This window comes from Bactrocera neohumeralis, chromosome 2, assembly GCF_024586455.1.
Source record: "Bactrocera neohumeralis isolate Rockhampton chromosome 2, APGP_CSIRO_Bneo_wtdbg2-racon-allhic-juicebox.fasta_v2, whole genome shotgun sequence".
In the NCBI taxonomy this organism is placed as follows: domain Eukaryota; kingdom Metazoa; phylum Arthropoda; class Insecta; order Diptera; family Tephritidae; genus Bactrocera; species Bactrocera neohumeralis.
The window spans coordinates 23,831,400-23,857,165 of record NC_065919.1 but is presented as its reverse complement, the minus strand read 5'-3'; the positions used below and the strand labels follow the sequence as shown (position 1 = coordinate 23,857,165).

At 35.4% G+C, this 25,766-nt stretch overlaps 6 protein-coding genes across 9 annotated transcripts; 2 read left to right on the top strand and 4 right to left on the bottom strand.

The window, feature by feature from the left end:
* The first annotated feature begins 394 nt into the window (after window positions 1–394).
* On the top strand, window positions 395–9,891 carry LOC126751241 (nucleolar protein 6-like). Its single transcript, XM_050461327.1, has 13 exons — window positions 395–932; window positions 1,032–1,088; window positions 1,148–1,336; window positions 1,696–2,201; window positions 2,277–2,853; window positions 2,914–3,471; window positions 4,423–5,668; window positions 5,839–6,127; window positions 6,199–6,309; window positions 6,370–7,046; window positions 7,103–7,660; window positions 7,734–8,134; window positions 9,256–9,891. Exons 1-13 carry the CDS (start codon window positions 807–809, stop codon window positions 9,808–9,810), a joined length of 5,850 nt encoding a protein of 1,949 aa, XP_050317284.1. The 5' UTR covers window positions 395–806; the 3' UTR covers window positions 9,811–9,891.
* On the bottom strand, window positions 9,842–11,864 carry LOC126752716 (uncharacterized). The gene is made up of 4 exons (XM_050463716.1): window positions 11,581–11,864; window positions 11,411–11,512; window positions 10,289–10,635; window positions 9,842–10,211 (listed from the first exon to the last, which is right to left on the bottom strand). Exons 1-4 carry the CDS (start codon window positions 11,645–11,647, stop codon window positions 9,981–9,983), a joined length of 747 nt encoding a protein of 248 aa, XP_050319673.1. The 5' UTR covers window positions 11,648–11,864; the 3' UTR covers window positions 9,842–9,980.
* An 82-nt stretch (window positions 11,865–11,946) lies between these two features.
* Window positions 11,947–13,962, bottom strand: LOC126751577 (aurora kinase C). The gene is made up of 2 exons (XM_050461996.1): window positions 13,799–13,962; window positions 11,947–13,734 (listed from the first exon to the last, which is right to left on the bottom strand). The coding sequence occupies exons 1-2, from the start codon at window positions 13,898–13,900 to the stop codon at window positions 12,478–12,480; spliced, it is 1,359 nt and encodes a 452-aa protein (XP_050317953.1). The 5' UTR covers window positions 13,901–13,962; the 3' UTR covers window positions 11,947–12,477.
* An 862-nt stretch (window positions 13,963–14,824) lies between these two features.
* On the top strand, window positions 14,825–20,098 carry LOC126767926 (arginine/serine-rich protein PNISR). 2 transcript variants are annotated; one of them, XM_050485846.1, is made up of 9 exons: window positions 14,825–15,411; window positions 15,476–15,752; window positions 15,807–15,972; window positions 16,129–16,356; window positions 16,731–16,833; window positions 17,085–17,141; window positions 17,659–17,762; window positions 17,834–18,113; window positions 18,739–20,098. In XM_050485846.1, exons 1-9 carry the CDS (start codon window positions 14,985–14,987, stop codon window positions 19,728–19,730), a joined length of 2,634 nt encoding a protein of 877 aa, XP_050341803.1. In that variant the 5' UTR covers window positions 14,825–14,984; the 3' UTR covers window positions 19,731–20,098. The 2 variants fall into 2 exon arrangements, with proteins under 2 accessions (XP_050341803.1, XP_050341730.1); XM_050485773.1 differs by having other exon boundaries at window positions 14,826–15,417.
* LOC126751422 (zinc finger protein ZFP2) lies at window positions 19,798–22,639 on the bottom strand. Of its 3 annotated transcripts, none has more exons than XM_050461872.1 (4): window positions 22,189–22,639; window positions 21,812–21,993; window positions 21,321–21,751; window positions 19,798–21,257 (listed from the first exon to the last, which is right to left on the bottom strand). In XM_050461872.1, exons 2-4 carry the CDS (start codon window positions 21,974–21,976, stop codon window positions 20,384–20,386), a joined length of 1,470 nt encoding a protein of 489 aa, XP_050317829.1. In that variant the 5' UTR covers window positions 21,977–21,993; window positions 22,189–22,639; the 3' UTR covers window positions 19,798–20,383. The 3 variants fall into 3 exon arrangements, with proteins under 3 accessions (XP_050317829.1, XP_050317671.1, XP_050317753.1); XM_050461714.1 differs by lacking the exon at window positions 22,189–22,639 and adding an exon at window positions 22,070–22,182 and having other exon boundaries at window positions 21,812–21,944; XM_050461796.1 differs by lacking the exon at window positions 22,189–22,639 and adding an exon at window positions 22,070–22,182 and having other exon boundaries at window positions 19,798–21,254; window positions 21,812–21,944.
* A 97-nt stretch (window positions 22,640–22,736) lies between these two features.
* Window positions 22,737–25,709, bottom strand: LOC126750831 (protein asunder). Its single transcript, XM_050460619.1, has 6 exons — window positions 24,604–25,709; window positions 24,248–24,540; window positions 23,733–24,191; window positions 23,507–23,676; window positions 23,099–23,222; window positions 22,737–23,041 (listed from the first exon to the last, which is right to left on the bottom strand). The coding sequence occupies exons 1-6, from the start codon at window positions 25,438–25,440 to the stop codon at window positions 22,828–22,830; spliced, it is 2,097 nt and encodes a 698-aa protein (XP_050316576.1). The 5' UTR covers window positions 25,441–25,709; the 3' UTR covers window positions 22,737–22,827.
* Between the last annotated feature and the right edge of the window lie 57 nt (window positions 25,710–25,766).

Sequence of the window (25,766 nt, the reverse complement as noted above, 5' to 3'; positions counted from 1 at the left end):
TTTCCTCGAAAGAGTTGCTAAGTGTAAGTAAAAATAATTTCCACAGAAATATTTGTATGTACCATTTTTAAAATTTGACAATTAATAAGGTGTCTAGAATATCGTATATGTAAATATTAAATAATCATTAATTACATGATGTATATTATCATGGCTGGGAAAACTTAAAAAAACACAAAATTCTGTAATTGGTTAGTTATACTAGAAATAAAATTGTAAAAAATAGATCTGCTTGACTTGTGAAAATTGTTAGAAAGATATTTTTGCGTTAAATAATACTGCAATCTTAACACATTCATCCAACAAAACAGCTGATAAGAAGCTCTTGTATCACACAAAGCTTAAATGTCAATAGCCGTATACACCCGAGTTTGTGAAAATCAACCAATAAATATAGTTCGTGGCAACCATTAAAGAATCCAATTGGAATTTGACATTTCCTATATACTCCAAAACGAAAGAAAAACGAAAAGCGGAAAAAACTACGTGTCTCGATGAAATATCGGAAAAGGATTGTTCTATAAAACAACTAAAAGGTCCAAAAATTCGGAATTAGTAGTTTCAGAAATCTAAAAAAATATAGTCATAATATTGCAATTTTGCGAAAGTTACGAGTCTCTTGCCACAGTTGGCTTGTTTTGTATTTATTTGTATTTGACGTGTGTGTTGTTTCCCATTCTATATAGTTGGATGCTTGGAACCTTTTATATTGTATTGAATAGAAAATTCTACAAGCATAATTCAAAATTAATATATTTCTGGAGTCAATCAGCCTATTGGCTGTACGTGCTACCACCAACGACATAATGCAAATATTACTTTCGTCCGTATGTCTGGCGTTGACGAGCATCGTCATCGGGAACGCCTACTACCAGAAGAAGCAATTTTATCCTGCGGTTGTGTACATCACCAAATCTAATGCATCTATGGCCGTATGTATCATATATACACAGCGTGTGTATTTTTATTGCAAAAATTTCACCTTAAAAAAAAAGAGACGAATATTAATTATACTTTTTTATTTTTTTCAGGTTATTTATATACAGTTTTTCGTTATAGTTTTCATGTTTGGAAAGTTATTGCGCAAGGTTAGTTACATATACATATAACTTAATTTTAAAGTGCTATTTTAACAATGTTTCTTTAGATTTTTCTGGGTACATTACGAGCAGCTGAGTTTGAACATCTATTGGAACGATTTTGGTATGCCCTGACAGAAACATGCCTTGCATTCACTGTATTCCGTGATGATTTCAATCCGCGTTTTGTAGCACTGTTTACAGTTTTATTGTTTCTGAAATCATTCCATTGGTTGGCGGAAGAACGCGTTGACTTTGTAAGTTTTTCAATAATTTAGTCTTGTAGCGCAATATATTTAAAAATTAGTACTATGTACCTATTAAATTTTTTAAACAATTTATACTTTTTAACACTGAGCCTTATATATTAAGTTTGTAATACCCATAAGGAAACTTCGGAGACCTTATGAAATAAGCAACATTGATTTAACCATGTCCGTCTGTCTGTATATATACGAACCAGATAAATCAAAATCCAATAAGATAAAGATATTTTTATACACTTTTATGCTATAAGAAATGTACCACTGAAATGTACAGCTTCGGTATATCCAAAGTTAACGTTTTTCTTGTTTAACTTAAGGTTAAAAATGTTAATGAAATTTTTGTTTTACAGATGGAGCGATCACCTGTACTTGGATGGCTATTTCATATACGCGTAGCAAGTCTTCTTGGAGTACTGGGCATTTTAGATTACTTTTTGCTTATGCACGCCTATAATTCCACTTTAGTTCGTGGACCAACAGTGCAGTTAGTTTTTGGCTTTGAATATGCAATATTGTTAACTGTAGTTGCGAGTACGGCCATCAAATATGTGTTACATGCTGCTGAAATGCGAACCGATGTACCATGGGAAAATAAAGCCGTATTTTTGCTCTACACTGAATTGGTGATTGGATTGATCAAAGTAATTCTCTATGTATTGTTCGTGTTTATAATGGCCAAAATATACGCATTACCGATGTTTGTATTCCGCCCAATGTTCTTTACGATAAGAAATTTCAAGAAAGCACTAATCGATGTCATTATGTCAAGACGCGCTATACGAAACATGAACACACTTTATCCTGACGCCACTCCTGAGGAACTACGACTTTCAGATAACATATGTATAATCTGCAGGTAAGTAAAATGTTAAAATAACGTTATTGATATTTAAATAAAATTGAAAACGAAACTATTAAAATTAATTTACAGAGAAGACATGATTAATCACTCAAAAAAGTTGCCGTGCGGTCATATTTTTCATACCACTTGTTTACGTTCGTGGTTTCAACGTCAGCAAACCTGCCCAACATGTCGCCTAAATATATTACGAACACCTAATGCTAACTCTACAGCGATTCCAAGACCAGACGAGGGAGTGGGTGGTGGAGCTGCGGGTCAAGGTGCTGCAGCTGCTGCAACGCCTGCTCCTGCCGCTGCTGCTGCTCCAATACCAAATCAGGCAAACGGTACTGAGATGCCACGAGTAGACGGTGCAGCACCACCCAATGCTGCGAGTGTCCCAGGGTTGTTTGAAAACATGGGCATTGGCAATGCCGGTTCAAATAATTTGCCTGGTGGACTGCCGTCGATTCCTACGACAACAGCACCACCCAATTTCCCAACTTTGCCGTTGCCTCCACCATTCATGATACCGCCTCCATTTCCATTTATTGCACCATATGCTATACCACCACCACCTATGCCATCAGATCTAAGTACTTTGAGCGATGAAGAATTAAAATTATTAGAAGGAAATGAACGCCGTAATGTTGAAGAACGTATCAAGGTTTGTAGTTGTATAAGATCTTACACCAACTTTGGTAACCCATTTTTCTAATTGGTTTAGCTACTACGAAATATTGAGTTAATGCTGAATGCTGCAGGAATACTGATGAATAACTACCAAATAATCACTGCGCGTTTGCAAACGACGGTACCATTACCAACCGAAACTGTTGCGTCTTCGAACAACACCACCAATAATACAATAAATAATACAAACGAAAGACCCAGTACATCAGCGGCTGCTGCTGCAGCGCTTGCTGAAAATCAGTTGCATACATCTGGCACCAGTAATGTTGCATCAGTAGCAAAACCAACAGTTCTTACAGAAAGTTCAACACATCCTCCATTGCAAAAACATGGTGATGTGACAATTGAAGACTTAGGCGGTGAAGAACATGAATACGGTGTTACGCAGAGTGGTGATGCAGCACAGGCATCAGCATCATCCTCGGTGCATACGCCGGGTATTGAGATCTGTACTGATGACAAAACCACCAGCATTACAGCTGAACAACCCGAGAATACCGAGCTCAGTGAACTGAGAAAACGACGTTTAAAATTCCTTGAAGAAAACAGCAAATTATCAACGCCAACAACAACTTCTGAAAACACTTCGAGCGATTAGAGAAGGACTTTTAGCTTTATGTTGTTTAAGTTTTGTTTTTCTAGATTTTTGTTGTTTTGGGAAATTAACGGGTGGAAAAAAGTAATTGCTGTTCAAAAAGAAAAACCATATATAAAAAGACGGAAATTATGTTGAAATTATGATAGAAAGAATGGAGAAAACATGAGCTGAACTGTATTTAATAATATATAAATAAAACAAAAATAATAATATACACTTACATACAAAAATAAATGAAAACTCAATTTGTACTGTTTAATTTTTAATTTCTACATAAATATTTGCGTTTAGTCAATTTTACAATCAATTGTCTTCACTAGGCAACATGAATAGAGAAAAATTTACGGATTTTATTGTCATTAGTACTATATAACTTCCTGAATCGATTGGAAGGATGAAAAAATATTTCAAATAATCACTATTCTTATGACCTAAAAGTTCTAAAATTGCTTACTATCGAGATATATCAAATTTCTAAGCCTGTTTTCAAATATGCCTTTGTTTTAACCGCGAGGTGGATTTATGTGAAAAAAAACAAACGAAGTGGTGGATTTACTACCACTCTTGTATTGAAACAGGTAGTTACTCATACATTTTCTGCCAGAGTCTTGAACTTCAATGTACTTACCATTGCGGGGTAATGTTTAGAAAATCTAGATATGAAGGAAGTGAAAACATATGTTTCTTGACAGCTGCAATGCCAAAGCAGAGAACGTGTATTATACGTTATATTATACATTCTCTGGCCAAAGCTTTACACGCTATTGCTGAATTGCACGTGTAGTCTGAATATATTTTTATAGCAGCGCAAGAAACTCAAAACATTAAATATGGCGAAAACTAAAAGAAAATTAGGAGAGGAGGTAGTGTAAATCATATTTTTAAAATAATTTGTCAAAATTAAAACCAAACTATTATTTATAAACTTAATATTTACTTACTTAGCTGTATAATGCTGCGGAAGACTCCATGATTGAAAATGGCACCAGCAATGAAGATAATGAAAGCGATGATGCTTCCTCGGAACAGAACGAAAGCAATGAACCATCTCAAAAAAAGTCGAAAAAGATGCGAAAGAACACAACGCAACAAGACAAATCAAAAATTGCCTCCAACACAAACAATAGTAATGTTAGCCAAGTAAAGTTAAAAAAATCAACTGGTGAAAAAGTAAAACCACCAACACTTGAGGAGATTAATGAGCTGAAGGAAACTCGCAATCTATTCCATTCGAATCTATTTAGGCTACAAGTGAAGGAAATGTTGGCGGAAGTAAAAATTAAGGACAAGTACACCAACTATATCAACAATTGGCTGGAACATTTTAAGCAATTTCTAAACGAACTGCAAAATCAATCGCAGAAAGAGGATATGAACAATCAGGAATGGTTGAAGAAAAGCCAAATAAAACTTCCTATTTCGCTGCATAATTTGCATGTTGAACAACAAAAAGTCTTTCAATTTCAATTTATCAAATCCAAAGTATCGCCATATCTTATAGGAGCAGCCGCTACTCAGTCATTACTCGGCCCAAAATTAAACGCTGATATCAGTATTCTAATGCCGGAAGAATGTTTTCAGAAAGAGAATTATCTTAATTTAATATATGACCAGAAGCGTGCATACTATTTAACTTACATTGCAAATAAATTAATTAACAGCCGCGTATTCGGTAAAGAACTGACAACAGACAAATTGAAATTTAGCTACTATAATAACAATCCACTTAAACCAATATTGGAAATAACACCCACACCATTAGCCGATGACAATGTGAAAACGAATATTGCAAATAAGCTTAATCTCCGCCTATTTATAGCAGCGGAAGAGAGCGCTTTCAAACTAAATCGTTTCGTACCATGGAATAATAATGTGCGCGCCAACATTTTCGGTGATGATACTGATGAATCCATTCCACTGGCTACGCCAAATTACAATGCTGGAGTATTATTCGATCTCACTATGCAGAGAAACCAACAATTACTGCATGGCATTTTTGATGAGCGAAAGAATTTTCAAGAAGGTTTAGTTTTACTGAAGGTTTGGTTACGGCAGCGTGAATTCGATGTGGGTTTCAATGGATTTTCATCACATTTGCTAGCCATGTTCATATCTTACCTTTACAAACAACGGAAATTACATATGAACATGAGCAGCTACCAGGTGGCTCGTACAGTCTGGAACCAATTAGGTATGTATTAAAATACTAGAACCAATAATTTTGGTATAATTATACACTGAACGGGGTGTATTAAGTTTCCTAGGATGTTTATAGATCAAGACAAAATCACCTCTGGAGGGTATTATAAATTCGGTGCAGCCGAAATTAAGGTTGTTTTAAAAATGTGTTTCCATTTCTAGCGTACAGTGCTTGGGATGAGGATGGCAAAGGTATTTCGCTGTCCGATAACTCTACAGATTTCGCCAACCAACCTACTTTAGAGCAATTCCATACATACTACGACGTGGTCTTCGTAGATGTTACTGGCTTTTTTAATATCGCCGCAAATCTAAATTCAGAGATTTATCGTCGTGTGCGTCTCGAAGCTAAATTAGCGGTTGATATGTTGAACGATATGAAAATAAATAGCTTTCACATGTTGTTTATGAAGAAAATTCCACTCTATAGCCAGTTCGACAATATACTCAAGTAATAAACATAAAGAATATTTGTTATTTATAATTTGGAATAATGCGTATATTATCTTATTCATATTTAAGAATAAACAAAAATGATATTGTTGAGCAAATCTTAGAAATGCATGTCAAACCTGCTGATAAGTACAATTTCGCTGGCTACGCATATCCCGCGCTGTTGAAGGTTGTAGTTGGGTAATTATTGTCCAAATATTTGTTTATATTCTAATTAATACATTTATATTTCATATGTAGGCTCCTTAGTAAAGGACTCGCTGAACGTGTACGCGCTTTACTACCGATCGAAAAGTTGGTAGATGCTTGGAGTTGCACAAAAAACCCGCCTGATTGCGCGCGTTACTGTCATCTCGGTATTGTTCTTAATCCTGAAAAGGCGTTTGAAGTCTTAGACAAAGGCCCCGAAACCATCGCTGAAGGTGCTAACGAATTTCGCAAATTTTGGGGTGACAAAGCGCAATTACGACGCTTTCAGGACGGTAGTATTACCGAATCCGTGGTGTGGGCTGCAACTAGCGACAGCCTGTGGAAGCGACGTTTGGTTGTACGTTCAATCGTTACTCATCTATTACAACATCATTTTCAATTAGAAAATAAAGATTTCGAATATATTTCTGGTGAATTGGATATTTCCTACCGTTTGACACCGATTTTCCGTACGGATAAAATGCCTGAAAATTTTAAGGTAGAGCAGGATGTCGATGCAGAGGACACTTCTCTCAATGTAATACGTTGTTTTGACGATTTGGCACGCAAGCTACATGCGCTGAATGACCTTCCGCTTGAGATTGTCTCAATTGCTGGCATATCGCCCGTGTTTCGCTACAGTGAACCTGTGCCAATTCTACCACAAGCGCGCATGATTGGCGAGCAAATGTATGCTATGCAAGTGCAACGTGGTGTTATACAATTAGGTAATATTATTTAGTAATCCTTTTAGGTGGTGTATTACACTAATTACATATTTCAGGTCAGAGTGGTAAATGGCCTAGTGAGTTGGGTGCATTGCGTGCACTAAAAATGGCTTTTTACATAAAAATAGCTAATATGTTGCGCGAACAATATAATCTAAAAACTAAAGTAACTTACAATGGCCTTTTAGTACTTAAACAAGGCTATTGTTTTGCTATTGAAATGTCACATCCCAAGGAGGTGGCTCTACTGAAGAAGGAGAAAAGTGAAAGGGGCTTAACACAGTATGTGGATTGTGAGGCCAGCATTGCCTTAGAGAAACGACATTATATTCTGCCCAAAGTGACGGGTGCGCTACATGCCTTATATCAGTTACATAACAGTTTTGGTGGTACAGTAATGATCGCGAAACGTTGGCTGAGTACACAATTCCTTGATGATGGTCTGTGGCCAGAAGAATGTACTGAATTGTTAATTGCCGCACAATTTCTAAGAACACCTGCACAAAAAAATCCCAGTTCGCCCCAAACAGGTTTCATAAGATTTCTGCAATTGCTGGCGGGCACTGATTGGCGCAACGAGTTGTTCTTATTGAACTTTAATAATGCAATGGATGGTATGTTATTGGCTTTGAAAATTATTTATAATTTTATACTATTATTATTTATTTTTGTTTGCGTTTATATTAGAAAATGCTGTAGCTGATTTGGAGCATCGCTTTAGCACAGAACGTGATACATTCCCGCCACTTTGTATAGCAACTTCGTTCGATCAAAACCATTTGGGTAATTTATGGACATCGGCATGTAAACCAAACATAAATGTACTCGCTCGTGTTACACTATTGGCGCGCCACGCTTTGGATATATTGGAAAGCGCGTTGCTCTCGACTAAACCTTTTATAAAACCTGGCCAAATTTTCATAGCGCCCAATAACGGCTACGATTACGTAATCCAATTAAAACCAGATTTGGTAACTAACTCATGGGCGCATGAATTCGGTTCATCATTTACGGTGCGCACGAGACCAAATTGGCGTCTGCCCTTAGCAGATAGCAATTTTTTACAAAACACGATGGAAAAGCTTCGGGTATGTACATAAATATAAATACAAAACGTAGTGATTGGGTACACACATACATATTTCAGGCGATTTTTTTTGTTGCGGTCATCATTCAGATAATCTAAAATTTTACAAGGTTATAGCGCATTGTTAAATATGAACAGGCACTGACTTCATAAATTGTAAAAAAAATAATAATTTAAGTGCAAAAAACTAGCAGAAATAACTGAGTCAGTTTGATGAAGCTATTATTTTTTTTTTTGTATACTCTGAACATTATATTTAGTTTGCCAGGAAGTTTGTAACACCTAGAAGGATTAGATTAGATTTTATTCGAAAATGAGGTATGCACCGCGACCTAAGGTCTATTGTGCCCTCCCCTAACTCACAAGAAGTCACTTAGCCCCAGCGCATGTAAGAAGTTCAATATGCTACTAGGTGCTAGATCTCTATTCGGAAGCATGAATCCGAGGGCCTTAATCGTGCGTCTGCAGACTTCTATACAGTGTATTAGCATGTGTTCTGGGGGTTTCGACTTCATGCCGCAGAACCGGCAGTTTGCACAAGAGGCCTGGCCCATGTTGTGTAAGTGCATCGTACGTTTGCAGTGGCCGGTGTAAAATGTGACAAAAAGCCGGAATTTATTTCTCGGGAGATTGATTACTATTTTAAATCTGTTGAGGTTGTAACCACCCGAAGCCAACCACAATGTACGTTTCCAATCCAAGCGGGCGTGCTCGTCAACCAGTTCATTCCCAACTATACCCTTGTGACCAGCCACCGAAATAAGGTGCCCTTGATTTCGATCAGATAGTCTGTTCACTCCTGCACTAGCAGTGATTTAACTTCATAAGTGGAGATAGCTTTTAGTACCGCTTGACTGTCGCTGAGTATGGCAATACTTTCGTAACGATAGTTGCGTTGGAGTTACTTTGGAGTTTAATCTATACACACCGACTTATAGCATGATTCTTCAGTTTATGAGATACCCATCTGAAACTTTGCACACGTGCTTTTCTACTCAAGAATCTACTCATTTATCTTGACGAATTTTGGCATCCTGACCTTGCTATGTAATTTTGACATTTAATATTATAATTCGATTTCAACAGAAAATCTAAAACTTGTTTAATCTTTTATTTCAACAGGACGCATATTCGGACTTCGCCGCTTTCTTCTACAACCCCCATGGTGGCAAGGAAATAGCGTTAATCTGGAAGCCTGATATATCTAAGGAAAGAGATTTCAAAGTGAACGAAATGAATGGTTGTGCATTAAGCAGTGAAAATAGTGGCAAAGTTTTTGTTAAAAAAGAAATCATAACGGAGGATTTGAAATTTATACTAAAGGATATGTATCTAAGGATCGGTACAGTAGACGAAGTGTTGACTGCTTCGCGTAGTACACTACCTATTATTAGTAAGACTACTAGCACAACTAGCATTGAGCATTTTCAACACAAAACAGGAGAGAAACGCTACTTTTACAATTCCCAGGTGGAGGTGTCAGAAGTAGTGACCAAAAAGGTTAAACAACAATCGAAAGACTTGAAGAAGAATACTATGAAAAATAAGTCAGAGAAAAGTTTAAAAATAAACGGTTTGGCGAGAAAGTCGAAGAATATTAACAAAAAAGGAAAGACAAAAAAATTAAAAACAAAAAAATCGCTAATTTCCCATGTTGCGACAAGCAAAAAACATTAAAATTTAATTTTAGTTAAATATTGTCCAAAAACTATAAACATAATTATAATAAAAAATAAAAATTTTAACAAAAGATAAAAAATGTTTAACAGTTACATAAATGAGATCATACGACGAAAAAAACACGTCAACAGTTTTCACTTATTTATACAAAAATCTGATTTACGACATTAGAGTCGAAATTGTGTCATTTTACGTTGTTTCGCCTGTTGACGTGCGCACAAACAAGTGGCCGAACTTGTGGTGGGGGGTGCTTGCGAATTCGGTGATAAGCTGGTATCAATATCCATGGTATTGCAACCGCGTGTGCAACAATGGTTTTTCGTAGAGGGTGTATGGGGAACGCATTGAGTTCGCGCAATCTCCGTTGTCGATGTGGCCGTAGTATAGTGCAGTGGATGCTACAAAATTTATATGAATAGCTTAACATGCTTATATTAAAATATAATAGAAGATATTTCTAAAGAACAAATCCTACCATGGAAGCTTGTGGCGGCATCGTGTCGCAAGCTTTCGACCAATCCAATTGTTGCTGAAGCGTTGCTGCAACCGGTGAATAGCCTGCACTTTGTACACATTGTGCCTGGTTATATGCCAGTAAATCGGGCATTGTCATTGCCATTTGTGTACCCTGTTGTTGCTGTTGCTGCTGCTGCATTGCTGCAGTTATATTACAGGCACGTGCGACTAGATCCGACAAAAATCCTATATTACATGGATTAATAGACGCGTTCTGCTGAAATTGTGTTGGCTGACGGATACAGGCCAAAAAAGCATCACGTCCACTTACATTGGAGTCCATAGTATCCATTGGGACCACTTCGCCTAAGTTTAATTATGCGAACATAATAAGGCGATTTTCCAGTATTAGTTATAAAAAAAATTGTATTTAAATGCCGATTAATTTTTAATGAGGGTTTAGTTCAAAGGTTAGTATCAAAAAAACATGTTCTAATTTTTCTTTGGTTCACATCTGTCGGCAGGGAAATACTCTAAATTTTGATAAAACGGAATTAAATATTTGCATATTGTTGTTGTAACAATATTTTCACCAGTCTGATTCTAAGAAAAAGTCCGGTTTCAATGGGATGGATGGGTCCTTTAAGTGTCGAGTGTCATGTTTGTAGGTTAAAGATTTCCCTGCCATGAGTCCAGTCATTGTTTTTGTATCAATTAAATATTTTCTATTTGAATTTAGAATCATTGTTGAAATAACGGGTATTGCCAGAATATAAACCATAGAACCGTTGTTAACACGTACATTGAAAAATAACACATGGAATCACTTTCTATAATCAAAGAAAAATGTAAAATTAAATCAAAACCAAAAGATCTACTTTTGAGATTGCTACCCTTTTTTCGATGGAACATTTATATTCGAAATAATTTTCTTCCAGGTATATTACATTTTATTTTGTAAATTTCCTACAGTATCCATCTAACGCAACTCTACGTTAATTCAAATCAGTTTAAAGACGCCTGAATGTGAAATAAAATGTTTATCTAATTTAATTCCGATATGAAAATTTTTAACGAAATTGTGACATCTGCTAAAGTGTAGTAATACAATAAAAATTAGATACAAACTAATGTAACTTACCCTTCGCATTCAATTTATTGTAAGAATATAGACGAGAATCTTCAATTCTCCTGACATCCTGCTGTGTGATTATAAAACATTGATTGCCGACGACCACGGGCACTACAGATATTATCGTGATTAAAAAATTTTATTCGAAATAAAAGTATAAATAAGATGTACATATTTACCATGTAAAGGCTGTTGTGCTTGCTCCGCCACTTGTACGACTTTTCGTATAGTTGGATCTGGATTCATTGTTACCTTTATGTTAGGAAATTATAAGCCAGATTTTAACCCAAAGCAGTTATTTGATAGAATTTTGAATTTCTATAATAGCTCCCCAAGTTCCGTATTAAGATATTTTTTTTAAATTAATTTTTGAAAAGCATTGAAATGCAAATTTGAGCAGCTGAATAGTGTGTGAAGTTTTTGACTTCTGAACACTTTTACCACACCCACTAAGTTGAGTGTGAATGTTCCCAGCTAAAAATTATGGAATTGTTGAAATTTTCGAATGCTTTTACATATTGCCAAACTAATAAGACACATTAAGATTTACAATTTTTAGCTATAAAATGCAAATTTTTATTTCTCATTTAAAAAGACATTTTTAACAATTGATTTAATTTAATAAATGAATACCGTTGAGGGGGTTTCGAATGCCTTGTGATAAATCCATTTACATATGTAAAAAAATAAATCAGCTCAAAATTAAAAATAAAAACGAACGAACTACTAAATATCAAAATCACTACACTAATAAAACATGCAAAACTAAAAAGTGCACACTGACAATGTTGCAATACAGAAGTTTAAAAAATAGCGCTAACATGGAGTAAAGAAAGGATAGCGCTTAATGTTCTCTATAAGGTTAATCATTCTATACACACACGGACACATGTATATATATATATGTATGTATAATACAAATAATATACGCAGACGTCTTTTAATTTCTTTTTGAACATTTTCTCAGAATAAGAAACTTTTATATTTCCAAATTATCATACTTGCTATCCTTTCGTTATGTATGTTAAATGATATAAATAAATATGAAAAATTGATTTATGTCGTATGTATAGTTGTTATTTAATGTGTGCGGCAACCCAAGGATGTAGAAATACTTGATCCAACGGAAGGCGTTGTTGAGGATTTAACACCAGAAGCTTAGAAATAAAATGTGCTGCTGCACGTGAAACAAATTCCGGTAATTTGTAATCAACTTTAATGATTTTTTTATATGTCTCGTCATAGTCAGTAGCAAGAAACGGCGCACGGCCCACAATAAGTTCGTAACATAGAACTCCTAAGCTCCAAAGATCTACATTTTTAGTATGTGGCTTGCCTTGCACCATTTCAGGTGGCAAATAATCAAGTGTGCCGCATAATGTTGTGCGCATGGAGTTCGGTTCGTGCACTGACCATCCAAAATCTGCTATTTTCAAATCTCCTTTATGTCCCAACAATAAATTTTCCGGCTTAATATCGCGATGTATAACATCACGCTCATGCAGATACTGCAATGCAGATGCTAGAGAGCGTATATAAATTGCGGAGGTCGGTTCGTTAAAGCGTTTCAATGGCTGTGATTGTAATTCTTTGAAAAGTGTTCCCTTGGGCGCGTATTCTAATATAAGATAAATGCGTGCATCATCGTGAAAATAACCGTATAAACGCAGTATGTGAGGGTGTCTTAAATGTGATTGTATTTCAATTTCCCGCCTTACTTGATGTTCTACGTTTGACTCGTGTATCTGCTTTTTAAATAACACTTTGAGTGCAACCACAAATTTTGATTCTTTTTCGCGTGCAAGATATACATTACCGAATTTGCCTCGTCCAAGTGGTCTTCCAATATCGAAATTGCTCAATGACCACGATTTCTTTTCCTTTTTGTTACACTCACCAGTCTTTTCGTTTTCAGCTTTATTTGATTCATCTTTCGAATCTTTGTCTTCTACTTTAGCAACTGTTTTCGGTGGTACTTCTGTTGAGTTTGCATTTGGTTCGAAATTGGATTTTTCTTTTTCTGTTTGATTACTTGCAACCTTATTGCTAGATGAAGTTGAAACGACAGAGACACTAGGTTTTGTCATGGATACTGTAGTTGTAGGTGCAACGGCTTGTTGGCTTATGTGTTTCGTGGTCGATGATACCAAAGGTCCTGTTATTGTGCGAACAGAATTGTTGTTTGTTAATAATTTCTTCTGCGTGACAGCTGTAGATGTAACTTGAGTTGTTCTTGAAGCAGGTAGACCTCCTAACAAATTTCCAGCTCTATTGGAAGGCATTGGTCTTGGCATAGCAATTGGGGATACGCCTTTCATATTTTCGTTTAAAGTCTATAATTTTGTATTGGTACTGTTACTCTCGGTTCTTACTTAAAAGATCATTTTAATCACTTACATTTTTCGAATTATGCTGTTTCTGTGGTGGCGGAGGAAGCGGTTTTATCGCCTGCAAATGGTTCTCCTTGCCATTTAAAGCACTAATTGGCTTTCTATACATTTCGTCTTTGTATTCAATTTATTTCTTTATTATTTCAGTTACTTATAATAAGAAATTATTCTTTACATGAAACAATTTTGTAGCTAAAATGCCGTTTGAAAATGCAATGTGCGTATAACAGCCCTTTTTGAAAACTTATTGGTATTGGTAAGTGACAAATGCATTTAGACATCAAATTATTCCGTCGATAAGGCTGTTTAATAGCGTGGCCATATCTCAAAATTTATATAAAATCGGAACATAAAATTTCAATTTTTCTATAATTTTTTTGCTGAATAGTAGATATATGTTTAATAATAGGGGTATTCTCTTGCTCTTGCAAAACCCTTGCACGGTGCAAGAATTGCATATATTTCCTCTTGGTGTCACGCAAAAATATAATTGCAACCCTGTTTTAGCTGTCATTATACATAAAGATATTACGTCGTTAAATTGTTGAGGAAGGTAAGTTTTAAATAGATTTGACAATTTCTATTTAAATTATAAAGATTTGTTAGTTTTTTTTTGATAAAAATGTATGCAGAAGGTGCGCCAATTAATAACAATAAATTGACCGAATCAGCCGTTCATATATCACTAGATTCTGCAATGGGTGCTCTCGTGCTCTTGTATATTTCGGTATAGTATTTTTGCAATCTGCAATCTTGCAAGAGCAAGAGAATACCCCTATTGTGTATATTGCGTAAATAATTTATTTGCAAAAATCAAACGATAAATGTGTGGAGGAAGATATTCAAAATCGAATAAATTGTTTTATTCTTTTGTTTTGTTCAAACAGTTTTATTTATAGCACTACCAAATTAACTTTTCGGCTTTGTTGGATTGAAGGATATTGGAATATAATGAACAGTTTGAAGTTAAAACTTTTTTATTTCTCTCATTTAATTGATTTATTTTACATTCATATGGCACCACTGTAAAATTTATATTAATTTGCAAAACGCTAGGAAAACAAGAGTATTTTATCTTACAAAAGATGGCGTATTAATAGAAATATTTGTCTGAATTTATAAAAATTAGATATTTTGAAAAGTGTGCTGGTTGAATTATATATCGTGCAAATATCAAAGAAGAAAATTTCAAAATGTACTCCGCCGGCGATTCCAGTGGAGACGGCTTAAGCGGTCTAAATCAATTTGCTGGAATGAGTGGGTCGATAGACTGGGCAGCTATGGCCCAACAATGGATTCAGATGCATGACACTAGTAATTTTATATCAATGCCAGATGCACCGCCACCACCAAATATTAGTAATACACCTAATGAGGTGAAGATGACAGCTTCGACAACCACGTCCGCAATTAAGAAATCATTCGATGAAAAAGGAGAAGCCGATATGGATATGGACGAAGACGAAGAAAGTGCGAGATGTGGTGATACACCACCCTCTCCAACGCCTTCAACGCAACTAGGTAAAAATAGAGATCATCCAGTTATGCAACCACAATCTCCATGGTTTATGCAGCAGCCAAATATAGTTGTTGGACCACCGGTAGCTGAAAATATACCCGGTATAGGTATGATAAAATATACTAAATAATATATATATATATATATTGTTTTTATCACATTTAGGTAATAACACCACGCCAATCATTTCATCTGCACCACAATGGAATGCCACCGTATGGCCACCACGTATAAATTTGCCACCCCCGGTTCCACCAACTATGTTAAATGTACCATTAAATAGTCCCATGTCAAACCCAACAGCACATATACCATCCCTACTAAAGATGAATGTACCAAACCCTAACATTGTAAGAATGATTTCAGCTAATACAGGAGAACAAAACCCAACGCAATCCGTGGTGGATGCAAAGAAAAGGAAAATGCTTCCAGCTTGGATAAGGTGAATATGAATTTCTAAAAAAATATGTTTTTAATATTATTTTGTTGGTTAAAGGGAGGGTTTAGAAAAAATGGAGCGGGAAAAACAGAAACAATTAGAAAGGGAACAAAATAAGCAACACGAAGATCCGGAAGGTATTGATGACACCAAATATACTGAGTTTGTAGGTACAACCGATGATGCAACGCACACGGTAAACATGAAATATAAACAGTCTGCGGTAAGTTCAAAATCCTTATTTAGTAACTTAAAGGCTGAAGTGTTACTTCCGGCCTCGCTACATGAAACCTTTCATTTGAAACTCTCTAAGTATGAGGACTTTAGAGAGAATGATGAAAGGTAACACAACTGTTTTACTAAATAAAAAACAATTTAGGAGAGGGAGAACGATAGATCAGGTTGTGAGGATGACGGTGAACTAGAAGACTTAGATGGCGTGGCAATAAGCGATGACACGTTGGTTCTACCTCAAAATCCAACGACGTCCAACGACGATGATGGCAGTGGCAATAGTAGCGCGGAATACGATACAGATAACGAAAATAGTACTGAACAGCAAAATTATAAGGGTAAAAGAAGCTATGAAGATAGACTTGCGGACCTGGTATGTACATTGAAACTAATTTTCATCTTAATACATATATTTTAGTACACTAAGCTTTAATTTTTGTTTTTCATTTAATAAACAAATCGAAATACGCCATTTTATACACACATATGTGATGTTAACGCCAAACATGTGTTTGTATGTGCTGTCTTGATGTGCAAACATACAAATGTATGATGATGATTTGAAATCACAACTAAACATAATGAAATTGAAATGAACTTTTACAACTGATCGTTTCGGCAAAAATAAAAATGTGCCTCTGTACCGTGTTAATTATATGATACACCTACCCTCATATACAAATTGAATTCGTTCTTACCCCTTTGACCAACCTTGGGGAGAAATTCTTAAAATTTTAACATGCTTAGATGATAGTGGTGCGGACAACATTAACCGAACTCCTACTTGATGTTACAAATCAGGAGATCGCAAACTTGGCGCAAGAAGCTGTCAATGCGCACAAAGCCAAAGGTACTAAGTCTAAATTTTAAGTTATTTCATATGCATATTTCCTTCTAGTGTTTTTGTGATATTATCGTTGCTGAGGCATTGGTGCAATGTTGAACATGCATAAAATATTTGCAATTCTTAATGTCTACGTTGATTAACACTTGCCTCTCTATACTGCAACCATGTTAATTAGAATGAACTTTATCTGTTAACCAAATGAAATTATGTACATTTTACATATACTCGATACCTACGAACTTGTATAAACAAAGCGTCATCAGCTCAAGTGATCCGTAAAAGCGCGCTATCCTCCATAACCGGGAAATTGGGTAAGTCAACTCTTTATGTTTATTATAGGCTATAGAAATATACATTTGTACGTGTATATATTTCCACATATTGGTTGTTATTATGTAGTTTCTGTCGGTTTTATTAATTTGTAAAAAATTGATTCGTTTCTGTTTGAAAAGTTTGGCAGGTAAACTGTACAATAATTCACTTTCCAAAATACATTACAAACTACAGTTGGATAAATTTTAATATGCATACTATTAATGGTCCATGCTATAAAACTGTGAAATTTAGTTAAAGCTTCTTCAAAAAGTTTTACTTCTTGAGTGAAAAATATCAATTCTGTGATAAAGTTTTTTCAAATGGGATCACTTTAATGCCAAATTGTGTGCATTGCTGCTATAAATTGTTTAGCAAACTGTTCTACATTTTCTCTCCCCTAATAAATATTACTATCGCCCAATACTTGTGGGGTTAGTTCCTGTTGTAGACTACAATCACAGTACTAAATGAATAAAGTTTTAGCATTCGAATTAGCAGCAAAATTATTTCTAGGCTTAGCAGCATACGATGATTCTACAGGTGATGAGAGCAGCGACTCCGAGGATGGTGCTTCCGCGGATAATGATCCAAACAATGACTCAGAGGAAGAAATAAAGGTATAACTGTCTAAGTTTTAAATAATACTGCACTGTTTAACATTGTCTTTGTCGTCTATGTACGTATATAGGCGTCCATACGTGCGAAGCGACGCGCTTTTGCTAAAATAACTGATGATATTGAGGAAAGTATTGCTGCGAGTGCGGCACGTGAGGAGCAAAAACTAAAGTATTACACTTCTTTGGAAAAGCAAAAGGACGATGATAAACCGTACAAGAAAGAGATTACAGTCGGCGATGTAGAGCGTAATGAAGAAAACTCAACGTCTACGGCCACAATAAGCACAGTTAGTAAATCATACGACCGGGATTTTGGTGAGACAACTGAAACAAAGTTACAAAACTCAAACGGTGCGTTTGTTCGTATACACTTTCTCTGCCAAATCTAAATAATTTGAACAAAAAAAAAAAAAAACAGAAACAAAATCGGCGAAAAACGTCTAAAATTACTAGAATGGAAAAGTTTTCCATAATTTTATTTTTAAAATTTCTAAACATTAGAAGTTAGCTTAATAATGCATAGTATTATTATTAAGAGCTTATAAGCAATCTATTTCGATACAGGTAGAATTTTACAAACAAATTTAGAGCAGTAGTAATATTTGGGTTAACTAAAATCTTGTGTATCTGCCTAGTTCTAATTGAAACAAATGACTCCTTGAAAATTGTTTGAATATAATTTCATTATGTATCTTATTTATTATTCAGTTAATCCCTTTAAAATTTATTCTGATCGAAAAACCATTTAGCAAGTGCCAATACCATACGGAAGTGGATGTTTTGAATTAATTTAGCCTTCCAAACAAAGCATTTTTTTAGTTTTAGGTTTTAAACATGCCTTCGTAAATATTAGTATGTATTTATAAATGTCTTCCATTTTCTAGTTGTTTATGAAATTATGTATTAACATTTTTTTCAAAATATCGCTTAATAGTAACCTAAAAAAAATAAATTTGTTAATAACTTATATTCGTAGGCAAACGTCAGAAGGATCGGAATTCGCGCAAAGAGCGAACCACACGTTTCAGCGATAATAAAGATTCGAAAAGCGCCGCTGCTGTTGCCGCAACTTATATGTCGAAAGTACACGGCGTAAATGCAAATTTGAGTGGAAATCCAAATGGCAGCACAGTTTTTCCTGTTGCATCTACCACAAACGCCTCCTCAGTGGTGCTGGCCACAGGAAGTACGTCAACGTCATCGATTGCAATGCCGCCCGAAAGTACCCATATCGCATACAATGTAGCAAGTAAACTTGTTGACGATAGTAGTGGTGGTAGCGTAACGGCACTAAATAAAAACTTATTAAACGCAGCTGAGGCTGCTTATGATAAAGTTACGAAAGGTCATCGTGCGAGCAGCAGTCGTTCATCCGCTTCACGTACGGAAAGGGAACGCAGTCATCGTAGCAGGCATTATGATCATAGAGATCGTGAAAGTGATCGTTATAGGGAACGTGGAAGCGAACGAGAGCGAAAGCGCAATAGGGAGCATGAAAGTACGCGTGATAAAGATCGCGGAAAAGAGCATCGCCATCATAAAAATAAACGAGAAGATCACTCGAGTGACGAGGATGATGGCAAGGAGGAATCGCAAACATCATCAAGCGATACAGATTCCTCGAGTACATCATCATCAACATCATCGTCATCTTCTTCGCAACAATCAAGCCACTACAGTCGCACATCGACTTCGTCTAAGAAAAGGCGTGAACATGAGTATGATCGACGTAAAAGCCGCGATGAACGTAGTCATCGCAGAACAAGGAGTGGGCGCAGTCGTAGTCGTAGTCGTCAGCGTAGTCATCACCATAGCCAACGTGGCAGCAGTTATCGCCACTCCAGCGCAGAGGATGACAACGACAGGCGAACTCGTCATTCATCTTCGCGACATGGTTCGTCGAGGAAACATTCGCGTTCCCGTTCACGTTCAACATACTCATCTTCATCCCATTGGCGTAGACATTAATTCAATGTCGCTTGAGTGTAGTCTCTTTTTATTGTAGAAAAGAAATGCATTGTATTCTTTCGAATGCTTTATTTTTTTTTATTATTTTTTTGTCTTGATTTAAATATTTGCTTATGTCTCTTATTTTAACTACAGGTAATATATACATATATATATATATATTTTTAATTATCTTTCGGCATCATTGAACAAAACGGAATTAATGTATATAAAGAAATTCGACTTCAAATAGGTGTATTCATTATGAATTTAAAACTTTTAAACTATATAAAAAATATTCGCGTTGAGTAATAATAAACACAAATAAAACTGAGCTCTTTAGAAATCCGCTTGAAAAGAAATATAATAAATCATGCTTCAAAACTAAATATTTTGTTTCAAAACATTACTTATAAAATTAATGAAATTTTAAGCGCATTAAAACAGATGGAGTCCAATAATTTGCGCTTCGTCAAAATGTTGATGGATTTATATCAAAATCATTGGAACTTGTCAAGATCTTACTTATCCTAGTGTTACATCGCAAATCTTAAATCGTCTTCTCAAATTAATCACTTAAGAGCTTGGTTAGCAATAATAAATTCAGAACTTTGTTTTTATTGCTTTACCTGCAATCGCGGTATTAAATATTTAATTAATTTTCCTTTTCAAAATCACTCGCATGTATCAAGTTTAATTGCTTTATTTAATCGACATTTCGCATATGGATCGTTTTCGGCATCAGGTGGTGCAGCATGATTATTTGCTATGCGGTGAGTTTTGAGCGCTGTACCACTTATAAAAGCCTCATTGCAAATATTGCACTTATAAGGTTTTTCTCCGGTATGTCGTCGCATATGAATACGCAAGTCATTCGATTGTGTGAATGATTTATGACATTCCGAACATTTGTACGGTCGGAGTCCAGTATGTATACGCATATGTCGCGATAATTTATTTGGTCTTGTAAACGATTTTCCACAAATAGTACATACATGTGGCCTTTCCCCAGTATGTTGTCTCTTATGTACCACTAAATCCTGACGTCGAGGAAAACCCTTTTGACATTCATCACATTGGTATGGCTTTTCACCTGTGTGTCGGCGTATATGTATCACTAAACTTGCTTGAGCGAAGCTTCGACCACAGTGGGGGCATATTCCACGCTTGTAAGTTTTTTTCGTTTTTGCAGTGTCAGTGGGATTTGTATCTGATTCAGCATTATTGGCAATCGTAGTCGTCGGGTGCATTGCTCTTAGATGTCGCTCCAAGGCAAAGGGTCTAGCGAAAGTACGTGGGCAATGGTCACATTGTATTGGCTTATCCTCAGTAGGTTTTGGCGCAATAGCAGCAATACATTCTGGTGGCACATTTGTATGTGCTGTTTGTATATGTTTTTCCAACGTTATATTTCTGGCAAAAACACGTTCACAATGAGGACACTTGCGCCAATTGGTTGTGACAAATGTCCCTAGGCGAGAGCCGATAGCGAATCTTGCTTGCTTTTTCCCAACAATGTCAGCATTTTGAGTTGTTCTTTTATGCCTTCTAATTAGAAAAGAAATAAATTTGATTAAATACTGATTAATAAAAATTCAAGAGCACCATTACTTCCTGTTATTAACCTGTTCTACTTGTTCTGTAACTTCTTCAATGTTTACAGCTTCAAATTTTACAAATTGAAGCTCATCGTCCATATAAGTTTCACTTTTGCTTTGAATAGAAACCTCGTCATCGCTTCTTTCCTTATCTACATCTGCAACATCTTCCTCATTATTATAGTCGTCAAGTAGATATTCTGTCTCTAATTCTTCGACATTTTGACTATCTTCATTATTTGTGTCATTTTTTAATTCAGTAATAACAAACGATTCTACATCTGTCTTTAATTTTGTATGATACGACTTTTGATATTGCCTTAACAAAGTTTCTGACCGTTCCACTAAACAAATATAATCGTAAGCACTTAGAAGTTTAAGGGTACAATCTGCACAGATGCGATTTGGTAATGTTTGACCCCCACATTGATTGAGCGCCGGTGCCTGAAAGATTAACATATTACTAACATAATATGTAAGCGTAAGCGTTATTATTCTTTTTACTTGAACATTAGTAGCACGTAGGAGTTGAATAAATAAGCTATTTAAAACAAAAGTATCATTGCCGTATTCTACTTCGTCGTCGAGGGAGTTTGTGTCAGCAATGCTTTGTAAACAGGTTCGACAAGATTCATCGCTAAGGGTCAAAACACTGTAGTCAGTATCCATTGATCAAATTTAATAAACTTTATTTAAAAATTTTGTTTGGAAAATAGTTTACATTCGTAATACAAAAATAAGATACTATAGAGATGTGCTTACAAATATAAACAATGATCATATGTTTGGATATGTTTATCGAAATTACTCAACATCTGAGTTTTAATAAAGTTGCTAAAAATTTCATCATCACTTGTTTTTGCTAAAACGTTTTTAACAACCGGTGTTTAACAATTAATTAAATAAAAGTGTTTCTAAAATTATTAATGATGTGAAAAATGCATCATATATATCATAAATTATGTGTATTGTAATCGATTGTAACATAGTGAAAACAATACCCGATAACTTTATAAAAATGTAAAGTATGTTCTCACGCGCATCGTAAAGCACATAAATAATAAGGAAGCGAATTGCGATGATGATGACGTCATAAAAGGATAAATTAGAAGAGGAAACATAGAAAACTATTGCATAAATACGTTAAATATTGTTTTGATATAAATTTATTATCTTTTGTGTCTTTTTGATATTATATGCGGACGTGAAAGTTAACGGTAAAAAGTTGTAATATTTATATAGTCGACCATTCTTTTATAACTAGCTTTCTTAATTTCGAAATTAATTAACCTGTTTTGAGTTTAGTTCAGTTTCAGTTTACAAACCATTATTATTTTTATGCAGTTATGTGTTTAAACTGAAAGGATTTTTATTATACATACATATATTTATACTTATGCATATCCATATTTATATAAAACAGTTAAAATTTCAAATTTGCTTATTGTTATAAGTCAACTCTTTAATTTTTACATTTTTTGTATCCAACTTTGTTTATTACTGATTAAATATTGTTGAGTTTAATTTCGAGAACCCAATTCTGATTTAATGACTAAGTTTTCGTCCTTAACGGCAGTTGTGGTGGAAGTTGTAGAGCTAGCATCCTTCTCTTTATTTCCAAAGTCTGGGTATAATTTCGCCACTTGTCCGGCGGGTGTACAAAGACGACCTGAAAAATCAACTCGTTTCGCAGACTGACTACGTTCGGTGCTAGTGACAATGTCCAAAAGGGATCTGTAAAGCCAAAAGTGAAATAGAAAATAATAGTAATTCATTCCTAACATCTCATACCGTTGTCCGCCACTGAGAGCACGTTTGTGGGCTTTATGCACTCCGATGCTACTACTGCTGCTGTCCATTGAATGCGGAGGCGACATGGGGGAATCACGCATTACAGCTTTAGTAGTTGAGTCACCTTCAATACAAATTATATTAATTACATTAGTGTGATAACCTACTGTTCATTAATCTAAATAATTATTATCTCATTTATTTACTACGGTACTGAAAGCAATCCATTCTTAAAAAGATATCCTACTACAATATCTAACAGAACTCGTATCCTTAACAGTGCTATTATAGTTATAATTACATTTTTGCAACATTTTTCAAATGTAAAATACACTAGTTTAGCAAAAGAGTGTTGTAGCAATTAGATATTTTTTATTTACGTTCGATAATAAAATACGATTTACTTACGGCTTCCGTCATTTTCTGTTTTAACTGTAGCATCTCCGCAGGCAGCGCGCACATTTTGCACGCTCTCTAAAATGACTTTGTGATGTGGGGTTGTTGCATAGGCACGTATCAACAGTTCTAATTCGGCACATAACAACTTGTACTGATCACCCTTTTTTGATCCTTTTAGCCTGAAAAATATTTTTTTTTAATTCGATATTTCTATTTTTGTTAATTAAAAACTAACCGTCCAACACCCATATTTGGGAATGGTAGAGGTTCCCCTCGTGATGCAGCAGTGTAAAGCTCGAAAATATATTGCTGACATTGCGCCTCATCTGCTTTATCCATATCTTCTTTGCTAATTTTGCGTAAAAAAAATGGCACCCAGTTAAGGTTTCGCTGTAGATTAAATATCAAACTTGAGTTAAGTGTCAGTGGAAAATAGCGTGAGCGTCGCTGAAGTCGGTCGCGAGCTTTGCTCAGGTTTTCCTCAGTCTTCGGCTTCACTTTGAGTGGTACAAAGCGATGAGCTTTAATAAAAGATGCAAAATCAGATATACGATAATCGGTTACACGTCCACCTGGTCCTTCTGATATTGACGGTAGGTCTTCAAGACAGGAACGTGTGATTTGTAAAGCATGTATGAAGATTTCGCCACCTCGTGCCGAGAGTAAATGACTAGTAGTTTTTCCACCAGTTTTTCTATAACAATGTAATTCAAACGATATTCCCAATAATTGAAAAAGTATACAATATACCTTGGCATTTCAAGTAATACTGAACGACCATTTAATAAGAATGTAATGAGACAAGCGCTTGGTCGTGATGTGACATCAACCGGAGTTACACGATGTTGAGCTAAACATGGTTGCATATCGGAAGAGCCACAACCTCTAGGTGTGCACCACTTCAAAGTAACGGTTTCATATTCAGCCCCTTCTTTACGGCTTGTTGGTAATAGGGCTTCACTGCCACATATAGAAGTATGGGCATTTCGAGCATGTAAAATCTCTACATCATAATTTGCGCTAGAATTGGCGTTTTGTTCTTCCTGCGGATGAAAACATATTAATAATAACTCATATATATATATATACATATTATATATTCATACCTTCATGGGTATTCCAGTTACTGTAGTGCTTGCTAAGTCATAATGGCTCATAATGAGATGTGTTAATTTATTTGAAATATTAGGTGCACTAGTAGTGTGAATTTCAGTAAATACACCTGGCGCAAATTCCATCTTGGCGCGGTTTGTCACGAGTGAGTCAAGACCCTGAGGTACAACATTTATAATTACGAAATGACTGAGGTCAATGTGGAGTATTTTGCGTTGTTTAGCAGCTAATTCATTTTGCTTTTCCACGACGTTACGGAATATATTTTCCAGACTTAACATACTAGTGTTATCGCGTGCGGAAGTAATGCATATAACACGCCCCTTATTTGCCACCACATTTGGACTTCCACCTCTTTCGCGTTCTTGTAGACGTGCAAGCTGTGCTTCCGTTGGCTCCGTTAATGCTTCTATAGCAGCACGTAAACCATGTATCACCGAAAATTCTGACGACATCGCTCCATCTTCTGGTGGAATGCCAACTAGTGCCATGGCATTTAAAACATGAGACATATTTTGTGTAGCCAGATTCCAAGTGTTGACAATGTGTGCCGCTGTGTCACTGACAATGAAACGAACTAATTTACCCCGTGGGAATAGGTCCCATACTATACGACAGTATTCTATAGAAGACTCCACTGAGCAAGTCCATAAGCTTTTGCTAAATCGAACATCCTCTCCAAATGAGTTAGATGCCTCATTTGATCCTTCGGGGACATTCGGTTTGCCTTTGAGTAATTCTACGGGAATGTAATCCTCGCTTGATATCCCAAAATATTGGGTATGATCTAGTACGAAGATTGTTTTCTGGTTAAGATCGTAAGCCGACATCTTTCAAAGTAAAACTAATCACACTTATAAAATCAATTAATAATAAACTAGACTTCTGTCATTTCACAGCAATAGCTTTCCACAGGTCTTTTATTTTATTTACAATACAACAAATTCACATCGACAATTCGTTTTCGATTTCGATCACTTGATTGTTAAATAAAAGTCGTAAAATTTATCGTTCAGCGTTTTTTTCTGCAGTTCCCCTTTACATTGTGATAATTCTTATTTGAATCTCAATTAGTGAAATTGCAATTTTCACAATAAAATCTAAAAAAATCAGAACTGTCCTGTATATATAGCTGCTTAATTTTTTTAGAAATTCA